This window comes from Anguilla rostrata, chromosome 17 (genome assembly GCF_018555375.3).
Source record: "Anguilla rostrata isolate EN2019 chromosome 17, ASM1855537v3, whole genome shotgun sequence".
Classification (NCBI taxonomy): domain Eukaryota; kingdom Metazoa; phylum Chordata; class Actinopteri; order Anguilliformes; family Anguillidae; genus Anguilla; species Anguilla rostrata.
The window spans coordinates 29,152,475-29,162,540 of record NC_057949.1 but is presented as its reverse complement, the minus strand read 5'-3'; the positions used below and the strand labels follow the sequence as shown (position 1 = coordinate 29,162,540).

The following is a 10,066-nucleotide window of genomic DNA, read 5'->3' as shown; positions in this document are numbered from 1 at the left end:
TCCCCACAGTGCACTTCCTCACAGCGTGCTTCCCCACAGCGTGCTTCCTCACAGCGCCCTGCCAACATGCCACAGACGAGCGTAAGCAGAGGTCAGAGGTTAAGGAATGGCGCCGTTGCCAGTGGATGCTGGGGCCCAACGGCAGGATGTCCCAGCAGGTTTCTGCTCATCGCTGCAGAACTCCAGGGTTGTGCATTGTACGAGAGAACAGCGAGCAGAGGGCACAGAAACGCACACGCACACACACACACACACACACACAGTGCACACACACACACGCACACACACAGTACACACACACACACACACACACACACACATTACACACATACACATTCACACACACAGCACACACACAGCACACACAAACACACACAGTGCACACGCACACACACATTACACACACACACACACACACACTCTCTCACACACGCACGCACGCACGCTCACACACACGCGCGAGCGCACACACACACACACACACAGCGCTCAGGGTACAGGTTTGCCTGTGAAACTGGCACATTTAAAATATCAGTCACATCCGTTGCGGTGCCACAAGGGCACTTTGGTTGCAGTTGGCTCCTCTTGCCCTCAGATGGGGATTTTTCTGTTACATGAACAGTTACAAGCGTGTCACATGGGGATTTTTCTGTTACATGAACAGTTATAAGCGTGTCAGTCTCTCTAGAAAGGCTGGGGATGGGACTGGATCTTCTGGCTGGGCCTTAAATTCACACACATGCAGCAGGTAAGCGCTTATAACGTAACGCGAAAATGTGGAGCTCGTGCCTGCTTACTCATAATAATAATATTAATAATAGTAAGCCAGTTTAAATATTTTTGTTCTAGAAATAAGGGTACAAATGGTTATGATTATGGCCATTATGATACGGCTACTTTTTTCAGCGCGATATTTAAACTCAGCTTATATCAGTGGAGTCCCCTGTAGCACACAGCGTGGCAGTAGCACTGTAGTACGGTGCACCATCCTATCAGATCTGTTCTTGTGACATCACTGGGGGCAATGCCCCGCTCACCATCTAAAACATCACCCAGGAAAAGCCCTTCAGTCCCAAAAAAAAAAGAGATGAGCACAGCGACGTCAGCGCGCTCTCTGACCAGCAGAACCGGTTGTGTGGTGTGAGCGCACTGCAGGGCTGCACTACATTCTCTCTCTCTGATGAGAAAAAACGGCAGAACAAACAGGCTCCATTTCCCGTGAAATACCCCATTAGTACTGAAATGAGCTTGTGAGAGGAGCGGCCGCGATGTAGCAAGCGCGGGCTCTGCGACTCCTCAGCCTGTCTGCGATGCAGGAATGCAGGCTGCATTATCTACCGTTTATTTTATTTTATTTTTTTTGCAGAGTCAGCAAAAAGCAGCCAACGTGTCGCAACGCAGGGATTTCTGCGTGCTTGGCTTTTTAAAGCAACGCGTACTTTAACACAGACGGATTCTTCGCGTCGGGGGGGGGGGTGCTTTAAAAGACCAGCTTCAGCAGTAACGGGCTGGTCTATCTGGCAACCCGAGGGCCGACGTTTGGCACAAAGTGCCTCGATTTCAGCGCCTCTGCATTCTGGCTTGAATTCTGACGCTCACACAAACTGTTTCTCCCTCCATCTCTCTCCTTCACTTTCTCACTCAAAACACACACACACACAGTGAATAAACACTCACATCACTGACCACATACAAACACACACAGACAGAAAAATACACACACGCGCACACACACTGACACACACAAACAGACACACAGCACATAAACAAACTGGAGGAATAAACCGAGAGTTATGCGGTAGAACCCAGCAAGCATCTAACAGTCCCACAGCACAGGCGTTCTGCACACTGTCTGCACTACAGACAGGCTGAGCACAGGCTGCACAGGCGTTCTGCACACTGTCTGCACTACAGACAGGCTGCACAGGCGTTCTGCACACTGTCTGCACTACAGACAGGCTGAGCACAGGCGTTCTGCACACTGTCTGCACTACAGACAGGCTGCACAGGCGTTCTGCACACTGTCTGCACTACAGACAGGCTGAGCACAGGCGTTCTGCACACTGTCTGCACTACAGACAGGCTGAGCACAGGCTGCACAGGTGTTCTGCACACTGTCTGCCCTACAGACAGGCTGAGCACAGGCTGCACAGCAGTTCTGCACACTGTCTGCACTACAAACAGGCTGAGCCCAGGCTGCCTATGCCAGACTGACCCAGATGCATTATGTAAACCAGCAATGCTGCGTACCCCACAGCCAGGCTGTGCAGAAACATGCTGATATCACACACAGATGAGAGGACACATGTGAGCCTTTAAAACATTCACCAGCCTCCCTCTCCTTCACATTACCCACTCACACTCCCCCCTCAGAACACCCCGGAAATCAGACTGACACAGCGCGTGGCCACTCTTTAAAGACTTCTTCCTTTTAAAAGCGTAAATAATTCACTGCGTGGTGAGGGAGTGCTCTACAGCGGCGAAGAGGAGGAAGACGGTCGGTACGAGACGATGTAAAACGCAGATTTGATTCAGAAAGAGCCGTAGGTATCGATGGACAAGTCCCATCTCCGCCTGGACTGTGCATTACTTGATAAACCACAAATGCTCACATTTTAAAGAAATTAACCTGATGATGCAAAGGCAATAAAAAATTTTTTTTTTAAAAAGCTCAGGCCCTTTAAAAATCGATGAACAGGCAGAAGACAGCGGTGAGGAAACGGGTGCTCAAACACCATCTCACCGTTATGGGCAGCGCTGCCGTGTGGTGATATAGGAGAGCTGTGCCCGCAGCTCAAGAGGTTGCGGGTTCGATTCCCCGGAGGGGGGTACAGTCGCTGTACCTGAACCACCCGACCTGATCTGCTTCGGCACAGCCCCATCTTCACATGGACTGTGAACAGAATGCAGACCTGCCAAAGAGCACCTGTGAGCCAAACAGGGCGGCAGTGTGGCACAGTGGGTAAGGAACTGGGCTTGTAACCGAAAGGTCGCAGGTTCGATTCCCGGGTAAGGACACTGCTGTTGTACCCTTGAGCAAGATACTTAACCGAAGTTGCTTCAGTATATATCCAGCTGTATAAATGGATACAGTGTAAAATGCTATGTAAAAGTTGTGTACGTCGCTCTGGATAAGAACGTCTGCTAAATGCCTGTAATGTAATGTAAAAACACAGGGGATGAAAGAGCTGGGGCTGCCCCACGGGCCTCTGAGCCCCGCCCTTAGAGGCCTTCCCCTGAACCGCCTCACTGTCCGCCTCACAATGGAGTCCGTAACCATGACGACAGCCTCCGTTCCCCAAAGCTCAGTCTCTCTCCTCACAGTTATGAGCGGGACAGCTGAGGCGACCCTGGAGATACCGCCACGTGTGTGTGGGCCGGTACCGTGAGTGCGGACCCAGGCGGCCGGGCCCGTCTGGAAACACGCGTGCGGTGGATCTGACTCCGGCAGGCAGCGCTGCCAAACGGCCCAGCGTGCGAAACGAATCGTCAGCCGCCGCGTCACATGACAAACACAACGTCAGAAAAAACGCGTTTCATCTGCGGGGGAAAAACGAGCGGCAGGTAGAAGCCCCGCAGTTTTGCTCTGGACCTGCAGAACGAGCGTTAGAGCTGGCAGGATACCCACAGCACACGCTCCGGACCTGCAGAACGAGCGTTAGAGCTGGCAGGATACCCACAGCAGGATACCCACAGCACACGCTCTGCTTTTAAAGTGGGGGGGGGGGGCGGGGGGGCAGAGCCGCATGACACACATTCCAGACTGTCGACTAGCTGCGGTCTGAAACAGGCTAATCGTTTTTGTGCCGTTTGCTGTAGGCCACCGCTAATAAAAACACGACAGCCAGGTCCACAAAGGCTGGTCTGACCCGCCCAGTCCCCCTAAACCCGCCCTGCCCAATCCGGGGCGCCCCCAAACCCCAGCCCCCCGGCAGGGTGAGCGCACCGCAGAGGCACTTCTGCTGCAGCCGCACCAGGGAAACCCAGAGAGAGCACGCCTTAACCATTTCCTCTGAAAACACACTTCTGCTCTCATCACAGTGCTCACCGAGCGACGCAACGGGCTACTCTTCTCCTCAGCGCACGCGGGCGAGGTCAGAAGCACACTTCCCGCACATCTTCCACAGAAGTGGGCAGAGCTGAGGCCCGGCTCTTCCCCTTTCTGGGTTAAATTAGACTCTTCTGGGGCTGCTGATGCAGTGACCTCAGTTCTTGGAAAAATGTCACTTGCCTAGAGGCGGATTTGCAGCTCTGTCAAACGCTTTTTTTAAGGTTTATTTCAGATCGAGAGAATCTGTCTCTTCCCCTTAAACACAAAAATATTTGTAGCTCTGTCAAGCGCAAACCTGAAAAAATTAAAAGGTTTATTTCCGGCCAAGAAAAAAATAGGGGAACTTCCGCTTCGTTTCGCAATGTTTAAAAAAAATGAACTGAGGTCTGAACATCAGCTTTCATCAGTATCACATGAGCATAAGCTCCTCCCCCAGCCACCATCCCCACCCCCGCTCCCCAGATAATAAAGTGATTTTGTGCTTTTAGTGCGCTGTCTGTGCGAAAAGTAATAAAGTTTTTTCCCTTTTGAATTCACAGCCTCAAACATGCCACTTTCTGTGTGTGTGTGTGTGTTTTTTCCCTTGGTGTGTGTGTGTGTGTTTTTTTTTCTTGGTGTGTGTGTGTGTGGGGGGGGGAGGGGGGGGGATATTGATGAACTCCTCTTCATTGCTCCCACTTATTAAACTATTTTACAAACAACCTTTCGGCCTCCAGGCCTTCACTAGGCCAGATATGCATGAGTTAACTCCAGGCCCTAGTGACAGCACTGTTGGCCATGACATCACTTCCTGGAATAGGGTGCAGATAAACAGAATCAGCGTTTTTATAATATGTACGGGTTTCTATGGCACTATGAAGGTGAAATCCAGCATCCGCATTTGCTCCAAACGGAGAGCAGCGCTAAGCTGGTTGCCATGGGAAGATGCCGCTGGTTTCGCGGAGCGCCGGGCACCAGCACAGACTGGCAGGCCGTGGAGCGGCAGTGTAGCATAATGATAATGGGTAAGGAACTGCTCTTGTAACCTACAGGTCACAGGTTCGATTCAAAGGGTACCTTTGAGCAAGGTACTTAACCTGCATTGCTTCAGCATATGTCCGGCTGTGTAAATGGATGCAGTGTAAATGCTGTGTATAAGGTTGTGTGAGTCGCTCTGGATAAGAGTGTCCGCTAAATGCCCGTAATGTAATGTAATGTAATGTGACGTAAGTGGAGCAGAGCTGTTCTTCAGTTTTCAGTTTTATTTAGTTTAGTCAATTCCGTGGCACCGGTGCAAAATGCCATGTCCCTCCTCTCACCGGTACGTTTCGCAGTGTTAAAAGCGACGCACGCGTTAATCGCACTGATGTGTGAGCACAGGGTCAGGCTAACTCAGCCCTCAGCCCTGCCGCTGCGCACCCTGACCCATCTCAGCGGTTTGGAGGCGGTACAGGTGTCAGCCGCCTCCCCTCCAGCCTGGGACAGCCGCCTCCCCTCCAGCCTGGGACAGCCGCCTCTCCTCCAGCCTGGGACAGAGTGGTTTCCGGCCCCAAAGCGGATGCCCCCCCCCCCCCCATTTACCGGAATATGTGGTTACTGTCTAAACATGGTCTCTGGCAATGGTCAGCTAGATCAGAACCCTGCAGCTGAGCTCATGCAAGCAGATCTGTGATGTTAATGGCAGCCAGTGAAGTTTACATCCGAGGCCAACACCATCCCCGGGGCCTCAGGCCATCGTGCGGAAGGCAAACCAAGGAGGAATCCGCCATTCTTAAACCAGATTACTTCATAATAGTCACCATTACGACTGTCAGTTCACCAGACATCCAACTACAGGGATGAAACCGACTGGAGTCAAATCCCCCACATCTGCACACAAAAACACACTGTGCGTTCTCCCCTCCAACAGCCTCTAACAGACTGCAGCCATTTCTGATTTTATTAAAAAGATGAATGACAATGAGTGAAAATGAAATTTTAAAAAAATAAATAAATAACCTTACAGCTTTTGAAAAGGAAGCGCTACCATCCTTCGTTAGACGTGCGATAAGATCTTTGAAACTTTCCTTGAAACCACCTGACAAGCACTTTCTTTAACGTGCCCAGAAGCAGACATGCACTGCGGCAAAATCTGAACGTCAACTTGCTCCAAAAAGTTCATTATTTGGACCACAGTCGGGCTGAAAGCTGAAGCTGAAAGTCAGGATTCAGTAAAAAAAAAAAAAAACTACAATAGCGCAAGTTCAAATGAAATGAAAACCTACGATAAAAATAAAAAAAGGAACTGTTTTTATTAAATTCCGCAGTCACACTGTTCTGAATCAGGAAGCTTGTGCCCATTTCAGACTTTAGGACAGCAGCCTACCGGGATGCACTTGTAACACTTGCACATAATAATAATAATAACACCCCGATGACACCAAAAACTGTACCGTCCTGTTTTAGTAGCAGCGTGACTATATGCAATTCAAGCTTTCAAAGTGCACCCCACACAGCCCGACGCTGTGCGACTACTGTTAGATACGGAAACGAGAATCAATTACATGCACAATCATTAAAGCACTCTGAACGCCGCGTGTCCGACAAGAGAATAAAAACGGAGCGGGGTCATCAACATCAGTTAATTTAATTTCAAGCAATAACCGTCATCATGGCATTTATTGCATGGACGTAATTAAATCACGTGAAGCACAGGCTTACTGAGATAAGAGCACACACATTGTTAAGAAAAGCCAACGGCTTACAAATTAGGAATACGCTAAACAGTTTGAATAGGTTTGGCACTTTTTTGTTTACCTCGCCTTAAATCGTGAAATAATATTTACCTTTAGGACTTCTCCACGTTTGAAACTTAGCTCGTCGTCTGCAGTTGCTTTAAAATCGTATTTGGCAATGGCCTCCATAGTGTGGGATTTTGAACACCTGCGCGCCTCTGTGGAACAGGTACTGGGAATGCGTGCAGTGCTGTGCAGCGGTTTATTCCTTGGTGAGCGGAGACGAAGACGCTTTAAACTATAAAAAGTAGCAACAACAAATCCAGAATCCCACGGTCGTTTTCTCAGAGTCCTTCCTCCCGTCGGCAAGCCGTTCCTCGGCGGCTAGATCCTCATATAACGGTTACAATCACGTACCTGAAAATAAAAAAAGAATCTTCATAAATAAACCCAGGCTTCATAAATCACAAGGTACAAAAGTAGATGTAAAACTTTGATGGACCGCGCCTCGACAAACGCCTGGCATTGAAAGGTAATGCGCTTCAAAAGAGGAAGGAAATGATACGGCAGACATTTCTAGTATCTAGCCGAGTTTGCACACAGAATACCCAATCAGAAGAGGAAAAGGTGCCTTTGTCCAATGAGACGGCAAAGAAAAACACAAAGCCAACCACATTTAAACAGCCAATCCTTCATGCAATAATCGAACAGTATTTGACAGCTTGGAATATTAGCATTTAGGAACTAGCAACATTACTGGAGCTCACGTAAGAAATCTTGTATTTAAACCTACAGCTCTTGAAAAAATTAAGAGACCACCTCATATTTTGTGCAACCCTTCCTAAACGAAGACACCGTTGTTTTTTAAATATTTATTTAGTGTTATAACCTTGTTTAGTTTACATTATATAATTTACAACAACGTTGTGCTTTTAGTATTTTGGCCACTCGCTATTTTCAGTAAATGGGGCCTACATGATTTGAATGACAATATTTGTGTGTTAATATCAAATGTGGTCAATAGTTTATGAAAGAATATCAAGTTAGATTTTATAAACACATACCAGAAACTGTGAAAGTGAAAAATAAATGTTGTCTCAATTTTTCCAGAGCTGTACACTCGAACCCCAGTGAGAAAAAGATATTCCAGCAAAAACTCAACTTTTGATGTCTTCTTTAAAAGAATATAGGTGTACAAACAGGGGTTCCGCCATATGTTGCGTTAGACGTAGCAAACAACTCAAATACAGAAGAAAGTCTATATTTTGTTACTACTTACAGATACCTAAATATTTAAGTCGACAAACCATTCTAAACACAGCATAGTTGTTTCGGCCATTGTCTCCGACCTGACACTGGCAAAATATCTCATAAGGTAGCTACCCATTTTCCAGATGCTAGCTAGTCGTTCCCTCAGACGTTAAAGGGATTAATGTATTAACGACAAATTAATATTTTCGGCTTGGCAATAGATAGCTCTATGTAATTAAGTGTTTCCAATAGAGCATCAACGCGTCCTTGGGTTCTGTTCCAGATGTCATGTTAAAACGGAGGGTTCTGAAGAAAGGCACGGGACAGTGTTTGAAGTGGTGAAAGCGTATAACGTTAACATTAGCTAGCTAACGTCAGAAAAAATTGGCTACATAGCCTACCGTTTTTCCGCCGTTCTAAACAAGTCACAATCAGCTGCACTGTTAGCTAACGTTATTTTATTTTACAGCCAGAAAGCAAATGAAAATTATATAAACAGTCAATCTAATTTCGCCAAAACGAATAACTTAGACTTGTCTATCACCATTCACTCTAATGAGCCGTAGCTAACTTGGAACTAGCTAGCTACAGAGTTCTTTTCTAGATTATTCTGTTGTTATGCTAACAAGCTGTATTGTGTAGCTAGCTATCCAACTCACGGGTTTTACACACGTTTACAGGTCCGAAATCACACTATTCTTGGTAGTTAGTTCTAGTTCTAACTTCAAGTTAATGGCTAGCGTTAATTCAAGTAAAGTCGACTGCTAGTAAAAGTATCTTATGAACGTACCTAAATTGCTAGTTAACGTTAGCTAGCTGACCAAAGTAAACCCTAAATTCTGATAGCAATCACCTCAACGCTAAGGTTTTTCCAATTTGGTAAACAATGATGTGGATGTCATCGAAGACGGAGATGATTATTTATTTTTGGCTAACGTTAGATAGCTCCGAACCGCTAACAGGCAGCTTTAGCGACCCAAGTTCCCAGTGCCAGGTTGGCTGGGTGGCTAGCTTGACTGTGTGATTTATCAACGTGGACCTCTCTGTTCTCAACATACACTCTTGTTACATAGTGCAAGATACTTTTGTCATTTAGCTCTAGCGACGCTTTAATCTGCTTTTTTAAAAACTAATAATACTTAAGTCTGAACAGACGCTAGCTTCTTCAAAAAAACCGAGACAAGGAGGCCTTCAAGCCGAGAAACGACAAAAACATTTTCCTCTACAAGCTAGCTCGCTAACGTTCGCTGACTGACGTTAGGAAGCAGTGTTAGCTAGCTAGCGAATGTAAACAAGGCAACAACTCACCCTTTTGCTTAGTAGGAATAGTTCAGGTTAGACTCTCGGGTTTGCTGCACCTAAACCTTATATCTTGCTTTTAGCGTGTGTATATGAGCCTCTATGGCTATTATCTATCCCTTTCTTTTAAAATTCTATATTTTATTTCCGCTTCCTTCCAGATGCAGCCTGCTAGCTGCACCCACAGCTGCTCCTATCGTCCGCTGGTCGGACTAAATCTCGCGACACTTTCCCAAATTGCGCGATAATTCAGAAACTTCCAGACCTGTCCTATTCGCTCTGTGACCCAGGCAGACACAGGACATCAGTGGAAGCGTACGATTAAAACGTAATACGTTATGATCCAGGTTTAACGTCTTGGTACCAAGGCCGAAATTGCCTCGTACCCTTTACACTTGAGATGACTCTGTTACTGAGAGTATATGAAACCAACTATTATCAATATACAGTGTTATGTTACCACATACGTACTTACCACAAAACAAATACTTTTAGGTACTTATTGTTAAGTCTTGGCTCACTGATTATTTCCCAAATGAATAAACGTCCATACTTTAAATATATTCAATAGATATTGTAACGTTCTCCCAAGAAGCCACGTGCGTTCTCCAGTAATATCGTGAATACCAAAACATTAGCAGAACAGGGAGAAGAGCGACATCCTGCGGTAATTTGGAATAACAACATGACAGCAACATTCAGTCTCCAACGATCTGCCCCCCTGTAAAAGACAGAATGTCACTGGCTGTGCCAATTGAGCACTGTATGCACC

General features: G+C 46.8%; 1 protein-coding gene across 2 annotated transcripts in view; it reads right to left on the bottom strand.

The window, feature by feature from the left end:
- Nucleotides 1–9,515, bottom strand: part of LOC135243201 (growth factor receptor-bound protein 2) — a 29,576-nt gene extending 20,061 nt beyond the window's left edge. The window contains exons 1-2 of one of the 2 annotated variants that reach the window (XM_064314839.1): nt 9,304–9,515; nt 6,856–7,161 (exon numbers count right to left, since the gene is read on the bottom strand). In XM_064314839.1, the coding sequence (XP_064170909.1) occupies nt 6,856–6,933 (78 nt within the window). In that variant the 5' untranslated portion in view covers nt 6,934–7,161; nt 9,304–9,515. Of the gene's footprint in view, nt 1–6,855; nt 7,296–9,303 lie in introns of those variants that run through there. The other variant, XM_064314840.1, reaches the window with a different exon arrangement.
- Nucleotides 9,516–10,066: the final 551 nt, after the last annotated feature.